The 23,498-nt window shown below is 39.9% G+C and overlaps 1 protein-coding gene across 1 annotated transcript; it reads right to left on the bottom strand.

Moving 5' to 3' along the window:
• Positions 1 to 567: 567 nt before the first annotated feature.
• Positions 568 to 16,709, bottom strand: RAB18 (RAB18, member RAS oncogene family). The gene is made up of 7 exons (XM_055805808.1): positions 16,547 to 16,709; positions 13,764 to 13,819; positions 7,958 to 8,019; positions 5,918 to 5,990; positions 3,927 to 4,045; positions 3,781 to 3,847; positions 568 to 2,302 (listed from the first exon to the last, which is right to left on the bottom strand). Exons 1-7 carry the CDS (start codon positions 16,612 to 16,614, stop codon positions 2,124 to 2,126), a joined length of 624 nt encoding a protein of 207 aa, XP_055661783.1. The 5' UTR covers positions 16,615 to 16,709; the 3' UTR covers positions 568 to 2,123.
• Positions 16,710 to 23,498: the final 6,789 nt, after the last annotated feature.

Here is a 23,498-nt window from a genome sequence, read left to right as displayed (position 1 = left end):
ACATAACCAAACATGCTTAAAAGATGAAGAAGATGGACAATCAAGCTGCAACTCAATTAGAAAACATCTGCTTTAAAAAAAAAAAATAGAGAGCTGTCTAACTGCTTTGTCTCACAAAATACGCTGTTTCAGAAGAGTCCTCTCAGAAAAATTTTGCACAGGAAAGAGAAAATGACTTGATTCTTTTGCAGAACAATGCCCGCTATTCAGAGTGCCCTGCAGTTCCTCCCTTTGACAAGGGCTGTCAGATCTGGCAAAGGCAGGGCAAAAGATGAATCCAGGTCCTGTGATAAAAGGACCTTTTGTGAGACACTGAAAATTCAGTCTCTTCTCACCACAGGGATGCACCCACACTAGGGGAAAAACAGGTAAGGAAATACATTACAGGCATCTGCCAGCCTTATGATACTTGCCCAATATTACTGAAAACTTACTAAAATAAATTATTCTGAGTTTGACTGCTCCTACAAGTTTCCTCTGTTGCTAGCCTACAAAAACCAAAATCCTTTGATCTCAATGCTAACAAACAAGATTTGCTCAGACCACATATTCTGCATGAAACAGTAATACAAAGCTAACATTTTAATACAATATGAATGTATATTTAATATTAATTACATTTACATATTTAAATTATCCTACTACATCAACAATACTATAGATACAATAATTGGTAAAAACAACTAGCATGGTTAAGTCTTCAAGTTTTGGTATTGTTTTCTAGCAAGTGTAAAACAGAATAGAAAACAGTTTCCATGTGAAGAATAAAGTGTATTTTAACAGACGCAGCCAAGACCTGCTGCGAAATACAGATCATGTATGCTGACCTTTACACAAAACCTTGCAGTAATAAGAGGTACTGTCTTTCACTGTATGTACAAGAAACTGCCCAATAGTTCAGTTACTGATTGCACTATATGATTATTTTAAAAAAAAAACAAACACCCAGCATCCTTGTCTTGCCCTTCAGAAATCAGAAATAATTTGTCCGTAAGAAGTGACCTTGTTTAAACTGTTATGTGCTAGAAAATATACAACTCTACAATAGGAAGTGGTTAGAAAAGTTGAATACTGTGGAAAAAAATTTATTAGTCTATACAAGTCTTCTGAAACAAACTATTAGCTTTGATACAGTAAATTCAAGTGAATACTCATTGCAATAGTATTTTTCCATACAGAGATCCAAGTTCTGTGTCTGTGACAGAAGTTTTATTTCTGAACGAGTAGCCGCACAAAGCAGACGTGAGAGATCTTCACAGCCACAGTGAGCTACAGTTTGAGATAAAAGTTATATTGCAAACATTTAGGAAAATTAGGCATCCGTACTGAAGTGTGCCAAACTGATTAACAATGAAAGAACAAAGATGTCATTCAGACCCCTTGCCAATAACAAAGCCTTTCTACAGTAAGTCTAAAGTAGACCGCATTGTAAAAACCTAGAGTGCAAGAGTACCACAAATTTAGTATATAAATATCACAGGATTAAAACTCCAGTTAAGCCATAAACTGAAGTGATGATTAAAAAGAAAAAAGGAAAGGAAGCTTTCAAAGCATCTCTTCAAGAAGGTGCTGATACCAACAATGGCCTTTGCCAATTTGTATTTTAGACAGCTCTGCTGAAAGACAAAAATTTAGCAGATTTGTCTAAGAACTGTACAATTTTGCTGTTTTTAATACCATAAAATAGCATTTACTAGAAGAGATGAAATGTAACATTTATAGCTCACACTGGTTTCAAGATCTGTGCACACTATATAGTTCTATAATTTCAAGGGTATTTAAAAATAAGACAAAGAACATACAATGCAGTAATGTATCTCTGCTAGATGGATTTGTTTGGAATAGTTAAACAATGAATGTATACAGTCATAAAATTTTTAGTGCATTTGTTCTTGCACATTATTTATGCTACTTATAAAAACCTGAAGATTGCAAACTGGGCATGCTTACCATAACATTTTCAAACTGAAAGCTGCAGAACATTTTTCCTACAAGTGTTCACTGCCATGATACAAAACAAATATGTGCAAACTGCAAGGTCCCTAAAAATAGCATTTAATGAATTTATGTACAGAAGGATGTCACTATCTGTTTAAATACGCAAAGAATAAGCTTCCCAAAGTTTATAACATAGAACAATATCCACCACATGCTCCTCCTCCTCCATATCCTTCTTCCTTGTTTGATAACTTCACACCTCTGTTTTGGCTCTCACTCTCCCACAGTCCAGGAGTCTGAATGATTTTTTCAACAAGTTCTTCAAAGGCACACTGTACACCGTCACAGGTTTTTGCACTTGCCTCTGGAGAAGGGACACAAGAAGTTAAGTGTCAGCATAGCTTCTAGTAACTTCTTTAGTATTTCTTTCAGTTAATTCTCAGCCTAACCTAGACTTACAACTCTACATTATATTCTATAACAACATAGCACTGCCAGAATTAGTAGGTATGCTATCTGTCACCACATAAGGCAGCACCTCAAGACTCTTAATAGAAGAGCTTCCAAGTTGAATGTCACTAGAATATAGAGACAGCTATAGCTTAGCTTTATCTTAGTGTGAAACGCACTTCAGTAGGAAAGAGGGCTCTACTTAAGGTGTCTGATAAACTTGGTTGCTCTTCTGCATTTCAGTTTTGTATATTAGCCATAACCGAAGTACCACCGTACCGTAAGAAACAAGGATCCATACTACAGGATTCTGGGTCAGCCTCCATGATACAACTCAACTGATAAAAGCCAGTAAGAGATCACATTTCTTCTGCAGTTAGCAGAATTCTAGGTAAATTCACTCAGGAGCCTTACTCTGGCTAAGACCAAGAAATATGCTGACAGGCTATGTTATGAGAGCCACAGTTACCATCTGAAACTGTTCAGTCCCACTAGGGCTTGCCCTGTTCTTCTACACAGTCATGCACATACTTCGCATATGTAGCATGCAGATACATATCTTCAGTTAGTTTAATTTTCATGTTTCTTTCCACCTTTCATCCACTTAACAGCTTGTGCCTTAAATTTAACTACTCCTTCCATATATGACACTGTAGCCAAAAAGAAACACTGCAAAGTACTAGACAAAATACACCATTAGTCAGACAGGAAGAACATAAGTCCAAGTACAGGACATGTCAGTGAACTGCTCTGCTACTGGAGTAGTGGTCCCTGCTGATCCTCAAATGAAACACACAACAAATTTATGCATAAAGCATCACTTCACAACCCACTTTAATTTACTACAAAGCTTTGCCCACAAGACCCATCTCATTATGCAGCAATAGGAGACTAACATATTTGCTCCAGTCATGATTATGTCATTATTCAATCCCACCCACCATTTATCCATTGATTATATTCCTACCTATTTTTACATCCCAGATCTAATACAGGTTTCTGTCAAGTGCCACCTCTTTTGCTATACTGAAAGCTGGCCGCTAGTACCAATTCCCCCTCTTTCATTTTGCTTCTGTTATTAATTTAGCAAGTCAGCTGGGAAAAGAAGTCAGACAAAACCCCAAACAGGTTTTATCAAACTACAGTAGAGCTGCATTCTGCCCTTAATCCTCATGAATTTCAATACACATGTCCACAGTTAGAAGAGATATCTGGATATATTTAGGGAGAATTTAAAAAAAAATAATGGGAAAACCTATTGCCTTTCTATCTACTGCAGCTGAGAAATATCATCAATTGGATCATACATATAAAGACTATCTGTCCTACAGATGGTATTTTTCATTATGTAACAAAAATCAAGTAAGATCCCTGCAAATATCTATAACATACCTATGAACAACATGGAATGTTTTCTTGCGAATTTGAGACCTTCATTTCTGTCAACTTCACGGTTTTCCTAGAATAAGAAGCAGCATTAATATGCATTATTAACAAAATACACCAACAGATTACTTAAAGCAGTTGAATTTGATTACCTTATCAATCTTGTTTCCAACTAGCATTTTCACTATGTCATTCCTTGTGCAGTATGTTTCCAGTTCATTTAACCAGTTATCCAGCTTGACAAAAGTATCTCTTCTGGTGACATCATAAACTGAAAGACATCAGCAATATTTTTTCCACAATATTTTTCCAAGGAATACAGTTTATGTTAAAAAAGAGCAAAAATTATGTTTTTTTGAATAAGAAAACTGAAGGAGTCCTAAAGATTCCATTTTACTTACTACAGCAAGACAATAATAGGAAAAATGTTGAACATCCAACAGCTCAAATAACTGATGATACTAATGCGGAACAACTATAAGATTCAGTCATCTATTGAGAGTAGTCTAATTTATCTAATTAGTTAGTTAGTATCTAATTATTAGTAGACTAATTTATCTTGACATCCAAGCTTACAGGCTAGAGATTATCATTTTCCAAAAATATTCTAACTTGCAGACAGATCCTGAGGTAGAATACTTAACTTCACTACACAAAAGATATGCAAAGAGGATGGCATAAACTTCTGCACTGAGTTAGTGATAGTTAAGACTTAACAGCACTGCTATGCTACTGATTTGGCTAAAAAAAGAAAAGAAAGTGACCCGATCACCAAATCTTCACAAATATTACCGAACCAGTGCTGCGTTTTCAGCATTTCAGTGTTTCAAACTATTTAGCATTTGTGCGGGATATAACTAATAAGCCATGCTAGGAGCAGAAAGGGCAGACAAAAAGCAGACTTTATTAAACCTAAAATGCACTATCCAGCAACTATCTAATAGCTACCATTTCAAGCTATGAAAGTACTTTTTCCTTCATTCTCATATCCCATATGCACACAGGCATAAATAGTTGGTTTCACTCAAGTCTACAGCTTGGCCTGCATGAAACAACCTTATTTTTATGAAGTCATTTAACAAAGAAACAAATCAGGAGATTATTAAATAAAATGAGAAAGCAAATCTCAACAGCAGGACTTGCTAGCTCCCCAACAGTGCTTATTTACTTTTACAGCTTTCAACAGGAAGTGACAGGTTCAGTGCCAGCAATTAAGTGACTCAATAAGACATGCTTTGACAGCATCTCCCTATACCAGGATGATAATGCAACCCAGACTTGAGAAATAGTACATACAAAACAAAACCTACCAGGAAGAGTCATGACAGAGGTTATTCTAAATGAAACAATTTAACTGGACACAATACCTTACCAAGAATCTCTCAAGTCAGACAACTTCAAAAAAAAATAAATTAAAACTTACTTCCCTGCCCTTACTTTAGTCAGCTCTTCACTTCTAGCAGTGGAGAAGCAGAACTTCAGAGCTCAGTGCCTAGTTAACATGTTTCCATACACAAAAGAAAAGCAAGAGGCTTCCCTGTGAAGCTGCAGTTACGGGCTTTGGCCAGAGTTTCTCCTACACAGACTGATGCTTTTTATGCTAGCAGGTAGCCTTTTCTAAGTGATTCTGACTGTGTAATATCCCATCAGTATAGAGACACAAATAGCAAAAAATTCCAGTCGGACTCCAGTGTTTGTATTAATTTCATTAAGAACAAGGAACAGGAAGAAGAAAGACAGAAAGCCATATATATACACCAATACAGAAAGAATACACCCAGGAGAAAAGAAAAATAAAATTGATTTATTTTTTACTCTGGGCTAGTAAGCACAGACAAAAAACCAAAAGTAATAAATAAAAGGCAAATTCCTGTCAGCAGGAAAAGCTCCAAGCTATCCCTTCAAATAGCAGTAGTTTTTAATCTCATGCAAAAATCAGTGGTTCTCAGGCCAATGAGACTGACCATGTGAGAAAGAGGTCAGACAACAAATTCAGGATCCTTTAATACAGAAGTTGTTCAACACAGATACAATGATTTTTCAATACCAGTTAGGTATTATAGAAAGGTTACGTGAGTTTATGTAACTCCAATGCATGAGAAACCCACAAACTTATTCCAAATGGCATCAAAGCTACACTTACCGAGGATAACACCTTGTGCACCTCTGTAGTAACTGGGTGTTAGTGTCCTGAACCGCTCCTGACCTGCAGTATCCTAAAAAGACATTCAGAAAGTTCCATTATTCAGAATGAGCAGAATCCAGTTTAGCTCTCAGGTATTCTGTTTGTAATGAACATACAAAGTAAGATTCAAAGTACATTCCACTATCAGATTAACTGAGCTGATACTCTCCCCTGCTGTTTTACTGCATGTTAACTTTGAGTTTTTATGTAGCTTATCCTGGGAAACACCTTTAAACCGTTAGGTGCTGTAAATAACTGGACTATGTAGCAGTAAGACAACCACTTCTGCAGAAGCATTTGATCTGCAGCTAATACAGCAGCAATCCCTAAGAAAGAAGCAAAGCTGCAGTACTAATTAAGACTTCCTAACAAGCATCAAAACCCACGGCAACAAAACTAGTTCCCTCACTTTAATCACTTTGATCCAATTAAATTTGATTCAGTGCCAGGGTAAATGCATTTAACATGCTATGACACAGCAGAAGCAGAAATAAGTCAGAGGTTTTTCTAGTTTTAAGTAAAGCTGAATTTACATCCTCAAATTTAAGGTGCCAACAGCTCTGCAAAAAAACCCAGATATTAGAATGCTGTCTTCTTATCAGAGACAAGTTATAGTGCACACTCACTGGAGACTTTATGCACAGGAAGTTTAAATAACTTCATCCAGGTTACCACAGGTTAAAAGCAACACATGAAACACTGTGGATTCAAAACAGTTCCCTGCCAAAGAACCTGAAAAACTGAACTGGACTTCCAACCTTCTACAAGTCACTGAGACCATCCCAAACATCTCAAACTAGTTTTGTGTCATGATACACCTTCAGAATCTTTTCTCTTCCAGTTTACCTCAGAACAATTTATCCATATTCACCAACATGAAAGAAGATAAACCCTAAACTAGTCCTATGTAGTATTTTTCATCCCATGATTACTCATCATTCTGCCATCCGTCTAGTTTTCCTCCTATGTGTTTGTTTGTCAAGTTGTTCCAGTTATTTTCTTGTCAAACCCATTTATTTCAGCGATGATTACTTTTGTCACAATAAGGCATAAGCCCTGTTTGTCAGTCAAGGTATGAAATCCCCTCAAAGCAACAGAAGTATTGCAATATGTATTTCACATTTTCCTACTATTTCTCAAGGAAGTAAAGGTCAGGTATCTTGCTTATATATGAAACAAGGTTTTATTCTTGCTTGCTACAAGAAGTCACAACTGGGTCTGAATATTCAAAAGATGCTTCAAGTCATACAAGTGTGGGGGCTGGTTTGCAGAATGGAGAATGTTTAAAACAAGCTTGGACATACATTTTCTTTCTTCACCTGCCATGAATTCAGAAGTTCTACTTTTAACTAGAGTAGACGTTGAGCAGTCTAAGGCTAAGATTACATACACTGCCTCTCCCTCTTTTAGCTGCATCTGCTACAAGTAACACTGACCTCAAGCCTATAAAAGTCTTTATATAATGGCTAGGAAGTTTTTAGGCTAAAAATTGTTTCAAGAGGTAACATTTGAGCATGGAACAGTAATTCTTAACCTATAAATACACTACTAAATTTTGCCTAAAACATTTAGGTTAAGAAGCTTATTTTAAAACCTGTCAAGTACAGATGAAAACAATGTATACAGGGAAGTCTCAGATCAGCAACAGCTCTTTAGAAGTTAAAAAATTAATTACTCATTAAAAAAATAATCTAGGAATAGCCACATACACTGTTTTAAAGTCCAACTGACACAGTGCCATTTTACTCCTCCTTTTCTCTACTCTTACTGCAACCAGACCTGGCATCCATGCTGCAGAAGCAGCTCATAGGCAACAGAATTACCCCGTTGGCCAGCTGTCCCACAGTTCATTCCACCTTCTGAATCATTCAGTATTAACCTTCCACTCCTCCTAATTGCCCTCACATTAAATAGATAAGGATTCTATACAAACTGTACATTATACAAGCCATCACTATTCCTAAAGCAAAGAATACATTAAGAACTTCAGACACTTACCCATATTGCCAGTTTGGCTTTGTTGCCATCAACTGAAATAGTTTTCACCTTGAAGTCCACACCTACACGAGGAAAAACATTTTAGTTCCTCAAACAGACTGCAGCTATTTTTGAAAGCAAAAGTAAAATGAAAACAAACAAACAAAAAAATCAAACACAGAAAATAAGTCATCTTTTGACATGACCTGGAAGAGTAAGTTTCATTAGTTATTCACGAACCTTGTCCAAAACTCAAGGTCTTCTTGCTGACAGGCTTTTTGCAAAAGCCTAAGGGCCTTTTAAGCCACTGAACTCAAAAATATTTCATGGAAGGCATACAATAGATATCTGTATTAAAGCACATACTCCAGGACAAAGTTTATAATTCAAATGGATTCATTTTCTGTTCATTACTCATGTGTGTGTTCCCCTTGAATACATTCATGGTCTTGAGGAACAACATACTTTCAAAATAAAGAAGGAAGCTAAGTTCAGATATCTATTTTGCCCTGTTTCCCTATCTCAAACAATCTGACCAAATCCCATCAAGGCGATCATGTGGAGGTAAACCAATACAGACAGTGACTCATCTACTACATGATTGCTATCCTGTGAGAAATAGAGTTAGATGACAGCAATTCCTCTAACACACATATCAAGTAAGGTTCAGATGATTTGGAGATACTGGAATCCCCATGAGAGATGCTGGAACATCAGAGTCTCACCAATACCACACTCAAGTGACCAAACAAAAAAACAGACAACGTGGTAACAGTTATGCTGTTGGCAAGTCATCTAGCTCAACATCTGACAATCTGCCACACACACACACTTTTTTTTTTCAAATACACAAGAATTAACTAGCATCCTATCACTTGCCCAGGGACAAGCTGCACAAAACTCAAGCCAAGGACAAGATGTTAATGGCTACAAATTTAAATGATATAACAACACATAACAGTTTGAGAGGCTGAGCAGAGTTATGATCCCTTCTGCTGTAGTTTAATCCTTAGGTTACCAATACCAAGTAACTGGAAGTATGCTTCAATTATTTTTGAGTGATTCTCACTCGCCACCAGGCAGCAGCCCTGAAACGTAGTACTGCGGAAAGCCGATACCTTTATATGAACAACTTTCAAGTTTAACCGCAAACATTTTACACTTTGACTTAAAATGGATATCATCATACCTGCTAGAAGAGTAAGAATTTCTGGTTTAACTATTCTAACACAAAATGTTTAAGTAGGGTCCCATAATAAGTGTGCTGCACTTGTATTCCCAAGGCCATGCAGATTACAAGCAAGTGCAAACAGCTGCCAAAACACATTCAACTTAGCTACAGAGGGTACAGGGGACGCTTAAGAAACTGCACATTGCAGGCAGATTTATGACTTCACGGTAACTGAGGTTTAAAAGAGCTTTATTTAAAAAAAGAATACACACAATTTTTATTCTACTGTTTCAATGCTTCAGCTCACTAGTGTTTCCTGAAGTGTCAAGTGATTTTCAGACTACATTCTGGGCTGGAAGAAGCCCATACTCTTTTATTTCAAGTAAAATTTTGCCAAAGTACATTAACTTTTGAAGTAACTGAACAGAACTGGTTTTTCAGTTAACTTAGCAGTAATATAATGCTCTACACCATGCGCAAGGATGGTACATTGATCTAGAGTTACTTTCACAGGAAAAAATAGTCACTATTAACTTTGTTGTAAACAACAGTTCTCAGAACCTTACCTAGTCATAGAAGTCTGCTACACTAGCAAATCAAGTCAATCCTAAAGAACATCTTGTCCTACCAAATTTTTTACCACTCAGCAGTAACTTTGAGATTAATAGAATCTCTTCTTCCACTGTAATTGCACATTTCTTTCTCTAAACTATAAAAATCACCATTGCTCAGCCAGGACATCCAACAGCTCACAGTGCACTCTTATCCAGTAGTCTTGACATCAAAACCTGTAACTGCAAACATTACAAGTCTGTCAGATACTTAACACAAAAGTAGTTTCAAGAAGAAAAATGTTTTTTTCCTCAGGACAAACACATTGAGTGTATCTTGAAGCCACAGAATCCTTCTCTCATTCAGTAAACAGATTCGGTATCTTGCACCTGGGCACTTCTGCAATTTCCATTCAATGGAAAATGCATATACACTTTCATGTTAGCTTTGCTGATTGCTTAAAATTAAAAGCTAATGCTTTAAAGTCTGCATGAGCAATGCAGGTAAATTAAGAAATTACTGAATAAACCCCATGCATTATAGATTGATTACTGAAAAGCAGAAGTATAAAAATTAACTAATAGCACAGCAAAATGTATCATTTAAAGTGATCAATTCTTCGTAAACCAAGGAGGTCAATACATACAAAAGCCAGTTAACAAAACAAAATCTTTTAAATAACTAGGTTTTTGTTTATCAATCTGCCATAAGAGGGCAAGCAGAAAAAATGTAGGGCTCAAGAAAAACTTGTTCAATTGAACAAACAGGGTACTTAATGTTCTCTAAATACTCCATGAAACAGACATGTTTGTGTGACAGGTATCAGTTCTGAGCTTGCAAGCGCAGTATTTCCAGCCTTGACAACAGAAAGCTGGCAGTGCTTTCCGTCATGCCTTGGAAGGCAGCCAGAAACAAGACAGTACTACTAGGACTGTACTCCTGTGCGTTAACACCTACCACCTCTGCCAAATACACTCGGCACTACATACTAACATGCTACAGACTTAATAGCTCTGCTATCTTTGCGCTGCTCATGCATTTAGGCCAGTATGCCATGCTTTTTTACAGGAAATGCAAAATCAGCTAGAATGCATTATTTGTGTTGCAGGTAACTGACAAGTCGGACAACTTTGAGTTGAAGGAATGCAAGTGCAAGGAAGGCTAAAAATTTAAAAGACATCAGATTTGTGCAATACATCACTTATGAAATAGGGATTGCACTGAACGCTTCTCTAGAATCTCTCATACAAAGAGCAAGCAAGTAAGGACAACAGAAAATACTGGGCTATATAGAGTCTGGTAAGATCCATGTGATGAAGCCTGGTGACAAATTATGCTCAAGAGAACACAAGGACGACAGGCGATCTGCTAGGTTGAATAAAACATTGCAATGTTGAAATATTTGCCCAAGGCAGCTTATTCTTCTCAGAGTACCACAGGATTTTTTACAAAACTCTGAAGAAAAAAAAACCCAACACACAAAACAATAGATTATGGTTTCATTTCAATTGCATCCAGTAGGTTTGTTCAAGCTATGAAGATAAGGCACATCTCAACAGGTCACTGCAAGGGACCAGCTGTGCTGGAGCCAAGGCTTTCCCCAGTGCTGTGGTTTTGCGTGCAGTTGTCTGGGGTTTTTTTAAACATACAGCATGTTTTCAAATTAAAAAAATATAGTCCCTTTAATCAGTTCAGCAGTCAGAATATAGATGACATTGAAAGATGACATTATTTGTAGTCAATCCATTCATTTTGGAAAAGCACCATACTCTGCAGTCTCAATAGGAAAGCCTCAAAATTATTTGAAAGCCTCTTCCATTCCCAAACTCAAAACAAAATAGTGTTTAATTAGCACAAAAAGAAATCCAGGTCAAGATTCACAAAGTGGCATTTCATTATCTTGTGAGTACCTGAAACTGGTATCCAGGACCTGTCTTCATGCAGTAGGAAACAGTCATCTCTTAAGAACTCACTCCAAGTACTTTATATGAACAACAAATCTTGCCCTGAATTTAAAGCTAGTATGTTGCTTCTTAGCAATACATTCACCAGAAAAATGGCAACGCCACAGTCCAGTAGTTTAAAAAAAGGAAAGAAGAAAATAAGTAAGAATGACCCAGCTTCTGTTCCCTTTTCCAGTTAAGTGGGGGAAAAAAAAAAGAATGGAGCACTCATGTGGAATAGATTCCACACACCATACTACAGGACTTTCACAGCTGGGGTCACACTAGCTCTACTGCAATACTACTGCAAACACCAGCTAGGAGGGGCCCAACAGCTAGGGTGATCTAGGCCAGTGTTTGCTCAATCTCTAAAAACTTCCTTTTCCCGCCTAATGATGTTCATTCCAGATTAGTATATCTGTTTCAGAACTCAAACTCTATATGAAGTAATGCTCACATTGAGTACTCTTCCTCCTTTTCCCCAACAGAAACAGAACAAGGTAGAACCTGCTAGTAGATCCTACTGCTGGCAGGGTAGGATCTGCCGATAGTAAACCTTGAGTTGTTGCTATTTTACTGCCAACAATTAGTTCCATACCTGCTTTTATGCAGTTTGACAACCCCTAAGGAGGAAGAGTTACTTCAGGAAATAATTCCTTAGTTTCTCAAATAGTGCAATAATATCAGTTTTTGACATTAAGAGTATTATGCATGAGCAATAGAATGAAAAAAAACCAACCAAAATTAACAAAAAAAAATTCATATCTCAATAAAGATGCCCACACTGAGACTAATCTATTGGTATCCAAAACATCATGAAAGCTAAAGTAGCTATTCTGTGCTGACTTCCTGGCCCACACAGTTGGCATACCAAGAAGGTAATGTGATTTGAAGTATATACAATGCCAAAACTATTTAGGCTGGAATACAAGACTGCCATCTTCACCACCTGGTCTATTCCGTTCCTGTTTCCTTCCACACTATCCTTTCTCATAAACTGAGGCAGGGATACTTGCACAAGTTCATTTTCTACAAGCAATGAAATGAACAAAAATAGGCTATATTCCTCCTCTTGCCCGCTCAATGCTTTACATGAAGTAGTACTCCTGTATCTTATTAACATTAATGAAAAATAGATTAATTTATTGACTTCTTAACCAATTAGACAGAATTGGCTTTGTTTATAAACAGAGGAACTAAAAAAAAATTTGACAGAAGTCCTTAGTCAGAACTCTTCCTGCAGAAAAAGTAAAAACTGCAACTGAAATGCACTATGTGGAAGTGTCATCTCTATTTTCCATTACTTCAGTTATTAATTTGGCACAGAGCTGCATGACATTCTTAGAAGTTTCACTTTGCTTCCTTCGACAACTGTCTATATAGTATATTCTGCATTCAGGGTCACTCGCCTCCAGCACAACTGACTTCACTGTTGATAGGTATCATACCAACATAGCAATGACAAATCATTGGGTTTTTTTCCCCAGCAGCTCTAGATTCTGGCTCTCTTCCATTTTTCTCAAGAGTCTAGCTGCCAAGAAACTGATTACTAAGTAGGAGAGAAAAAGCCACATTGTAATTTTCTCCCTGTAGAAGAAAAGCAGAAAACACACAGAGCCCAGTACACTCTAGTATTGTCAACAGTTTTAAGAGCTAACATTCCCCACTAAACAAAGTCTTAAGTCTTCTTAAGATAGCTACCAAGTATCATATCACATGGAACACGAGTTCTGGACAGCACTATTACTAAACAAACAACTTGACTGCTATCTTGCAGAGATAGATCAGTAGGAGACACGACAGTAGCTCTTACATTTCTATTGTAGCCTGAAATGCTGGCATGCAGCAAACTGCAGGTTGTTCCACTAGAGCTTTTTACTGCCCATACCTATGACTTCCACCTTCACGGTGAAAGGTGACATTTATAACTGTCTTCCTAGCCGAGGATGTATTTTTGCATAAAAGGGACAACTACAGGCCAGTACAGTCAACACTCTACACCAATTAGCACCTCATGCTAAATCTGCGTCCACATCATTCTTTCCTTACAGAGAAGCAGACATGTCTGAACTTTACAACTAGTTAGGCAAGTCTGAACAAATTACAGTTCTATACTGAAGTTGTTACAATTTTTTCTAAGGTAGCATCAGCACATACTCACCAATTGTTGCTGCAAGTTCTGGGTCAAACGTATCATCTGTGAACCGCAGCAGAAGGCTGATATGGAGGGAAGAAAAACAGGAGTTACTATTACCGCAGCATATTCACAGCTTCTGAGAAGCCTATAAACTGCAACTCTGAAAGTAACAGTAAGATCACACAGCTAAATAAAACACTTCATTTTTTCCATAATTTCTCTCCTACAAAAAAACCCCAAAGATGTATAGTAGCAGTTCAAAGGAGTACAGTAGATATGCTCTGCTAGAAGAGACCTGAGCTCTTCTCTGCATCTACTACTGAGTATCTGAATACAGAAGTGATTAAGAAACATGTAGATGTGATGCTTAGGGACATGGTTTAGGGGTGAACTTCGCAGCCCTGGGTTAATAGTCAGACTTGGCGATCTTAAAGGTCTTTTCCAACCTAAATGATTCTATGTCTCTTTGAAAACAAAGTGTCACAAGTAGTTGTCAAATCAGTGGCTTGAACGGTCAGATGGTCTACGTCTCAAAGCATTTAACTTCTATCTTACACTATTTTCGTTCTCCCAGAATTGACTACAAAAATAAGATTTTATTTTTGTTTCATATTCCCTCACATGGCATTTCTGTAAGCTTGAGAAGAAAATTGCAAGTCAGCTTTTCACCCCAGAAATAATTCCTTGAACTGGGCACACAGCAAAGTAAGGACTACAATCATGAGAAATAAAGACACAGAAGTTTAAGAGTAGAATTAGCTCACCATTGTTTTGCAGTTTTGTAGACAAGGACTCTCATGTGCACAACATTTCCTCCTATCCTGATGGATGTTTGCTACCAATAGAAAAACAGCTACAACTAAGATTTACCACCACTTCACACTGTAATAGTAGGGTCCCTCAAAGAGCTGCCCATAATGCCACTGTACTTGTGCCAAGTATAAATATTTTGGCAAGAGACAAAGATTCTCTGCATACAGTTTTTAAAATCATCAGTCTTATGCATCTGTGGCAAGTGTATATTACCATGTGGCAGGCAGCTGCTTGCTATGACTGACAGCTTCTATTCATTTCCAGGCTAGAAAAACAAAACAAAGCCCTATTTATTTTTCGTCTCCCTGGTTTTTTTTCTCTCCTCTCTTCTCTTTTTGCATGTGAATTTAGCAGCCAAGTCCTTTTTAGCATTTGGACACAGTCCTGCATTGACAGAGAAGTGACTACTGAAATTCCTTTACTTCAGTAAGGCTGGGTGACAACTCTGAAGTTAACCACAGACCAACCTTTTTCCTGACTCTAGAACCCCAAAACCAAATGGCAGCTTTATTTACCAAAGAATAATTAAAAAAAATTGACAGCACATAGGTTTTTACTGGTACCTTCAGATGACTGTATCAGGATGCTATTTAAGAGCAGCTATTTTTAGCTAAAACTAAAACTAGATTCACTCAAAACAAACAAAATATGGAACCCTCATACTGCCACTAGAACAAAAACATCAGGCCCAGCCAACTACATTCTCCACCCTTCTTTCATATGCAGATATTCTCTTCTACAAAGTACTGAACACTCACAGGGACCAGGTTTAAGGCAGCATTTGGTTTATAAGTCAGGACTCCAACCACTTACTACACCACACTAACACAAGTTTTAACACTTGACCTTTTCTAGTCAAGTAATAAGTGACACAAATCCAGGAACAGTTCAATATTAAGTTCCTGTACCTGAACAACTGTCATGCTATTATTTCATAGCAATTTTATTTCCTTTACGTAAAAGTCTCTTTTAAGAACTTTTCTGATGTGAAGAAATAAAGCGTTTAAATAGGTACACAAAAACACTGTACATATTGTCTCAGGAAAAATTCTTCCGTATGGCCACATATAAAAGGGACGACCTCAACTAAAAGAAATTTGCACGGATCATGTGTCACCAGAGGCCTACCGTACTAGGTACTAGAACATCAATTCAGTAACTACCTCAAAAGAATGTCTGTCAAGATTTTTAACAAAGAAAGGGTCTTTGTTCTAATTAGTAACCTACATGTTATTTAGCGTCACAGCAGAAGACTCTGATTACTGCCATAAAAACAGAAAATCTAACTTGACTACTGTTGAATGCTCCTAGATGACCTCCTGTATTTATATCCCACTTCCCTTATTAAAATCTATGGCACTAACATAAAAAGTTAAAAGAAAAAATAGTAAAAGACAAAAAAGGTAGCTTAAAAAAGAGCCGTGAAAAGGCCAGGGGATGGGGGGTGGAGTGGGGAATCAACCTCAAAGTACTCAAGAAAAAGTATAATCGGCAGAGTTGCAGAACTACTTCGCTGCCTACTTTACATGTCCCTGTCCCCCTACACACACACCCAGCGCCGTGTCACTTGTGACTCTACATGTACATATTATGGACCAGATTAGCCTCACAGTGCTACGGAGATTACAGCCGCACCCATGTCTGTACGACACAAACTGTACAGCACACAGGGAGGCCCAGATTCCCCCGGCCAGGCCGGCGGAGCGCTGCTCCCTCCGTTTCCAACTGGATCAGACAGACAGCAGCTCTCCCAGCCCCGCCGCGGACCGGCGGCCGGGGGAAGCCTAGGGAGGAGGCCGGCAGCCCCGAGCTGGGGCAGCCTCCCCCCGGCAGGGGGGCCGGCCGAGAAGGGGAGTGGAAGCCCCCCCCCGCTGGGCCTGGCCCTCCTCAGGGGAGGACGCGCCCAGGCCGGGCGGCCTCCGAGGCAGCGGCGGGGCCCGAGCGGTGTCCCGCGTCGTGGCAGGAGAGGCTGGGGGAGGCGGGCGCCCCCTCACCTGGACTTGCCAACGCCGCTCTCGCCGATGATGAGGATCTTCAGGGTAGTCAGCACGTCCTCATCCATCCCGGCAGCGCGCCCGTCCCGACCCCGACCCCGACCGACGCTCCCTGCGCAGGCTGCGGCGGCACCGCCTGCGCCTGCGCGCCGGCCGCCCGTTTTCACTGGCCCCCCCCGCCGCCTGCGCCGCGCATGCGCCCGCCCCGGGGCGGCGGGAGACAAACACCCCCGCCCCTGCGGGCCGCGCGTGCGCAGGGGGGCGGGGCCGGGCCGAGCCGCCCGGGCTTCACGGCGCTGGGGAGGGGCCCGCCCGGGCCGTCACCGCGCGCGTGCGTGCTGGGGCGCGGGGCGCGGGCGCGGCCCGGTGAGGGGCCCGGGCCGGGGGGCGGGCGGTACGCTCCTGGCAGGTTCCCTGTGAGGGGCTGCACTCCCGGGTGTTCAGCTTCTCTTCGATCGGGAGTCGGGATCGGTGGGGAAAGAAACGGGAGAAGCTTGCGGGGTGGGGGGGGGGTGGGGGGTAGAACGCGTGAGGTGCACCATGGCAGCTAGCCAGCTTGTTGTTCCTCACAGCTGCTCGGGAACCCACCACCAGCGAAACAGCCCTGTTTGATTGCAACCCCTGCTATGTCCGGCAGTGTAGGCCAGTTGATACGTGACACTATATACTTCCCTGCCAGCGAAATCCTTCATCCTCTATTAAAAGCACTAAATGTTCTTCTGAAACTGTTTCCAGTGAGAAAGCCACTTTATAACCAATTCAGCTAACCCGCTATTACGGCTTGAAACCTACCTCAGACCATGTGTAAGCAAGTGCAACTCCTTTAAAATTAATCAAGCACATGTCTGATGTGGGTCTGAAATAGTCCTTCATCTGTGCTACCGTACTGGGGCCAGCCGGGCAGCCTCTCCTCTCCAAGGACTGGCTCCATAACACACCTACAAGGCCTTAGGCTCTTCTGAAGTCACAGGGAGTGAAAAAGGACAGGCTATGTCAGCAGTTTGCACTAGGCAGGTGTGCTGGTGAGGCTGTGGTGGTTTTTGTCAGAATGCCGGCTGCAGAGGGCATAGCTCTTCTAGCAAAGTCCTGATTTTGCTGGGCAGTTGCTTTCAACTGAGTTACAGGGTCAACACAGTGACCATTCTTTTGTGTTTGTGTGGTAAACATCTCCTGTGCCTTGCCTTCCACTTTCAGGATCTACTCTCCTGCCTCTTTTACCTCAAAACTAACTCCCAGGATGAGCACAATAACAATAATTATCCTATTAAATTATGGAGGCATATTCTATAATTACACATGTGCAAATGGCTGGCTGTATTTATACCAGGCCTGTTTACTAGTAATACTCTGAGATTTCTTGAAGGTATGACTCAGTTTTTGTGGTTTGGATTGTCCTTTGCAGTCATACAAGAAGCAGTATATCTATACTCTGTGGGTTTTGTTGTGTGTACGACCTGTGGGGTCTTAGCATGGAACAGGGTGAAAATTTGAATTTAGAAGGTGGACCCAACCAGCAAAGTAATCTACAGAGGATACTGGATCCCTTGAAGTCAGAGAGTATTTGTGTTCTGGGATTTTTTTTTTCCCATTGTAGCTGGAGAAACAAACCATTCAATATAGATACTAGTCCTGATTCAGATTATAATTCTATACCTCACTTAGAACAAACGGTTGGCCAGGATGGCATTCAGATCCTTAGCCTGAACGATAAGCATATGCAAGAAAAAGGAGGCAAAACCTGCCCTAAATGAACAGTCCCAAAGCTCATGCTTACGGACATGGTGCTTTAGGCTTTCCTAAGGCATGCTCTTTGAGGTGTTTCTCCATGTTGTCCTCCTTCAGGTGGAACTATATAGTGCCCTTGCTCTGAGATTGGATCTGACTGCTGCAATTGACCTGTTTGCTGTCTGTATATCTATTTTAACTCTGGAAAGCCAGGCCATGTTGTGCATTTTTCATCCCTATTACAGGAGCTAGTGGTAGTGTATAATTGAAGTTGCTCAGATTTAGCTCCTTCAAAATAAGAATATTATTTGTTCACTGAAAGGTGTAGATGTATAACAATGGGGTCAAAATATGTACTTATTTTCCTGTGAAGGTTTTGTAGGGTTTCTTCATTGAAGCCATCTCTGAGTTGGGAGAGACATCTAGCCTGCTGTAATTCATCATGAGTATCTGCCTGTTTTCTTGCATGCTTTTCACTGCTCATCAGGACTCCTCACTTACTTGTGACAACTAACTCAATCCCTTTCTTTAGTAAGCCTGGGGTTTACTTTTCTTTTTATCATTTACTATTGCGTTTGATCCCAACTTCAGATGTGGGAGGGTCAAGCCATAACAGCTTGGTTAGCCCTTCCTGACAACTAGTTTTCCTAGAATAATATTGGAGATCTTTTGACTGCAGATTTTTTTATGCTCTGCTGTTACCCATTGATTTCTCCTCGGTGATCTCTGAATTTCTGGCAGAATGGCACCAAGCAGATCTACTTGTCCACCTATAATATTTGTAAATAATTATGTGTCTACTTTCCTTAATCTTCATACACTGCTAAGGGAAGCAGTCTGATGGCAGAAAACTAGCATAACTGGTTCCAAGGCAGGTCCCCATGACATACGGAGATGGAGAGAGAGAGTGATATATTAAATTTGCACTTCAGAGTTTTCCTTCTTGCCTTTACAGCTTTGCAGGAAGGCTGCCTCATTCCTGGCCTGATATAGGACTCAGAGAAAAAGAAAAATCTCAGCTCCGTGTCAGCCAGCGCAAATGTATGGCATCAGTGTTCCTAAGGTTTTCATTACTTCAGGGGTGTGACAAAGTAGGGAAAACACCTTAACAATGATATCTCCTGTATTCTCAGCATCAAAATCCCCTGTCCACTGTGCTACAGACTTGGCTATATCCTTGACCATGAAAACAGGTTATTGGGACTAACTGGGATTACCTTTCTCAAAAGATGGGGAACTATTTATAGTCCCTCCCTTAGGCTGGGATCTATAATAAAAGGGCCATTGGATTTCATGTGTCCTCAGGGGACCCTAGACCAGCTGCATAGTGCAGCACCCTTAGGCAGCTACTGAGAACAAGTACAGGCCAGAAGGACCTCCATCCATACAGTTTGTTCCTGCTGAACTGGCTGCAGTGTAACCTTAGTAACAGAGATGAGTGTGTCAGTAATGAGTCAGTAACCATGAGAGACAACCTGGAATAAACAACAAAGGGCTCCCTCAGTCTCATTCTGTGTCTGAAAGACACCTGGGGGCCTTTGGTAAGTTCACTTGAACCATCTGCCCTAGCTTCCATTGTTTAAACATGAGGATAATGGTCTTTGCTATAGAAGACAGCAGAAGCAAGGGCTGATACGCCAAAGGAGCTAAGGGTTTGTGTTTTCCCTGCCAGCACTAACTAATTTGGCATGAACTGTGAAATTCACAATGGGAGAGTGGCTACATAACTGCATGGCTGTCCTTTCTCTCCCTTCACCGATGTCATCACAACTAAAAAGAGGCCTTGAAATGTATAGGTTCTGTTTAGGTTGTTTAGGTACACAAAAGTCTCAGGAGTATGCACATGTCCAGGTGTCAAAGTCCCTAATTCATTGGTACTTTCAAAGATTTTCTCAGTTTTGTCAACTATGCACAATGTCCAGCAGAAACTGAGAAACTCAGCCACTTCAGAGAGAAGCTGACAGCAGTCTACAGGCGTCATGTTGCAAAGACTAATCCTGCTCTCCCATTTACACATTGTGAGGCTGACCCAGATGTTGTCATGGCAGTGAGTCAGGAGTTATGATTCACAGTGAAACAGGCATGATTACTAAGCTCACCGGTCCCCTAGCAGAAATTACACACATAAACACGCTCATTCTTTTTTTCTTCTTCATGCAGTAATTTGCATAGTTTATAAAAGTGACTATTGGCATGTGTGTCAGATTCAGGGAGGTTCCTTTTCTGTGTGACATCCTTAATCATGGTTAGCACATCAGTATGATTTTGCATTCAGCAAATAATAGCAAGGACTTAAAGTGCTGCAGCAGTCCCAGAACCCTGGGTAGGATTTCTCTGGAGACCACACTGCAATGTAAATGATCCTGATGTGGCTGGCCACTCCTTTTCTAAAGAATCCAGCCTATTTTTATGAAGCAACTGTATAATAATGTTTCTTTCCTCCTCCAACAGCAGCCAGAGCTAGGCACTCCCATCTGTTGATCCTCTCAGTGCCTGCTCAGTTTCTGTGAACAGTAAGGGGGATTTAAAAGTATATTAGCTCTGTGCAATTCAAATACACTGCTTATAGTCCACATAGTTTTAAAAGTGGATTACACACAGCATTAGGGTTGTAACTGACAGGAACCAGCTATCTGAGGAAGAACAACAAGAAAAATAGTGTTTCAGCTACTCGAATAGCTATGGTTTTATGTAAGAGTGACATACCAGTATTTTTCAGAGAAAACCAACACATATTTTGAAGATCAGTAACTCTTGCGTAATGATCATGAGTAGATTCCTGATTTTGTGCTAGAATAATTTGCCTGCTGAAGATAATATGAAAAACTTAGTTGCATGCTTTGAAATGTTATTTTGGCAGATACGAGGTATAACACTCGAGACACCACATCTTCTCTGGTGGAAAACGGTGGAAAAGGCTAGCCACCTCCTTACACTGAATAGGAGTAACCCCTTCCCTGCTGTGAGGCCATCTTATCCATAATCCCCTCTGAAGGGATAATGTACCTCATCTAGCATTAGGTCGCATGTGCCGGCAGAATTAGCTGTTAGAATGGGATGGAGTGGATTAAGTAACCACTGTCTTTCCCTTTGCCCAACATTGTGTGAAGCAATTCTGATAAATCAGAAGATCTGGTGGGCAAAGGACACAATATCAAGGCAGGGATTGCCAAGTAAGCCAAACAACAGTCAGTATTAAATCTATAACAATCATTGAAAGAAATGCATGCAGAAGTGTAAATTCAACTGGGGGCAAATCAAGGCCTACTATGGCAACCAGTTTTATCAGGTCAGAGTAAAGTCCATCTGTCACCAGTGACAGTGAGTACCTTTGCCTAGGCAATAAAAATACAAATAGCGCAAGCATGTAATGATACTTGCCCAGAATGGTACTGCAGACTTAAGCAATTTGAGATCCAGGGCTTTTTGTGTGATATATATGGTGTCTTCATATACAATAGCTGTATTTCTCTTAAATAATAGTATTTCTCTTCATAGAAGAGAATTTCTCGTCCATGTATTTTGAACACAAAATAACATATAGAGCCTCCTGCAGCAATTAGTTGCACAGATTAACTACAAATGCATCCTTATTTATGCTTTATACTTTCTGCCTGCTGTCTTCATTTGATTTCCCGTCTCAGATTAGGCATGACCGTGAGCAACTGTCTATTTGCTTACTCTATACTACACATGATTTTGTAGATTGCCATCATATCCTCCCATAGTTTTACTTTTTTCAGCCAGAGGACTCATGATCTATTTAATCATTCCTCATATGGAAGTCATTAAAATTTTAATTATCCTAATTTTACTTTTCTGTACAGTTGCTTTCCTGCTGTATCCTTTTTTTTGGATGAGAAGACTAGAACTAGACAAAGTACACAAAAAATTAGTGTCCCTAGGGCTGAGAATGGAATGTTTTCTCTTTTATTCTATGAGTGCTTTCTAATATTTTCTAACAGTCTGTTTGTTTTATTGGTTACCAGTTAGCCTTGAGCTGATGTTTTCATAGACCTATGTATTATAATTTTTTCTACTTACTTCCTTTGCCTGTTTATCCCTGTACTTTTACTCCTACATTTTAAGCAGTATTTACCTGTTTGAAATCCTGCCCTCTCATTCATTCTGGAGCGGTAACAGCCAGGTCAGAGTTCTTCGTTACAAATGTACTTTTAGGATATTTTTTTTAAACAGAATCACAGACTGGAAGAACAGAATTTCTTGCATTTTAATCTGTGCCCATTGCCACTTGTCCTGTCATGGGGAACTGCTGAGAAGAACCTGGTTCTATCTTCTTTACTGACTCCCATCAGGCATCAATACACATTGGTAAGATCGTCCATGAGCTTTCTCTTCTCCAGGTTAAACAATCCCAGGTCTCTCAGTTCCTCTTTGTGTGACAGTTTCTCCCAGGATTAATTACTTTTCAGTTACATATGCTGAATTTTGTCTTGTCATTCTGTCTCCCAGTGTCTCTGTAGTACAAGATCCTTGCAACTTTCTTCAATCCTCATCTTCGCTCTCCTGAATGATTCTGCAGCAGCATATCCCAACTATGTCACCTTCTGTTACCCTCCTCATTCAGAAAGGTACATCACAGGCCTCAGCATACATCTTCCTTCTCAGATGTCACTCCTTTTTTCTATCTTTTAACCTGTTACTTGTCCATGTGAAGGTCTTCTCTCTTTTTCCTTGGCAGCTTAGTTTCTTGATGATCATTGATGAAGGCTCTTGTTAAACATCTATTGAATGCAAAGTAGAATGCATCAACTGGATGTGGCTTTGGCTTTTCAAAGAATTCTGATGTGTTTGTGCAGAATTAATTAATTTTACAGAAGCCGTTACTGTAGCTTGAATGTGGTAAAGGGAGGCAGTGGAAATGAGGCTTCAACTTTCTGAAGAATCACAGAATCAATGATATTGGAAGGAACATTTGGAGATCATCTAGTTTAACCCTACTGTTCAAGCAGAGTCAGCTAGAACAGGTTGCCCAGGACCATGTCCAGGCAGCTTTTGAATAACTTCGATGACGGATACTCTACAACCTCTTCAAGGCAACATATTCCAGTGTTTGAGCACCCTCACCGTAAAAAAAAGTGTTTCCTGGTGTTCAAATGGCATTTCACATGTTTGAATTTGTGCCCATTGCCTCTTGTCTTGTCACTGAGCACCACGAAGAGTGTGACTTCTTCTTCTCCATTCCCTCTCATCAGATATTTATATA

This window comes from Falco peregrinus, chromosome 5 (genome assembly GCF_023634155.1).
Source record: "Falco peregrinus isolate bFalPer1 chromosome 5, bFalPer1.pri, whole genome shotgun sequence".
Taxonomy (NCBI): Eukaryota; Metazoa; Chordata; class Aves; order Falconiformes; family Falconidae; genus Falco; species Falco peregrinus.
The sequence above is the reverse complement of the archived record's forward strand: the minus strand, read 5'-3'. Positions and strand labels throughout refer to the sequence as shown.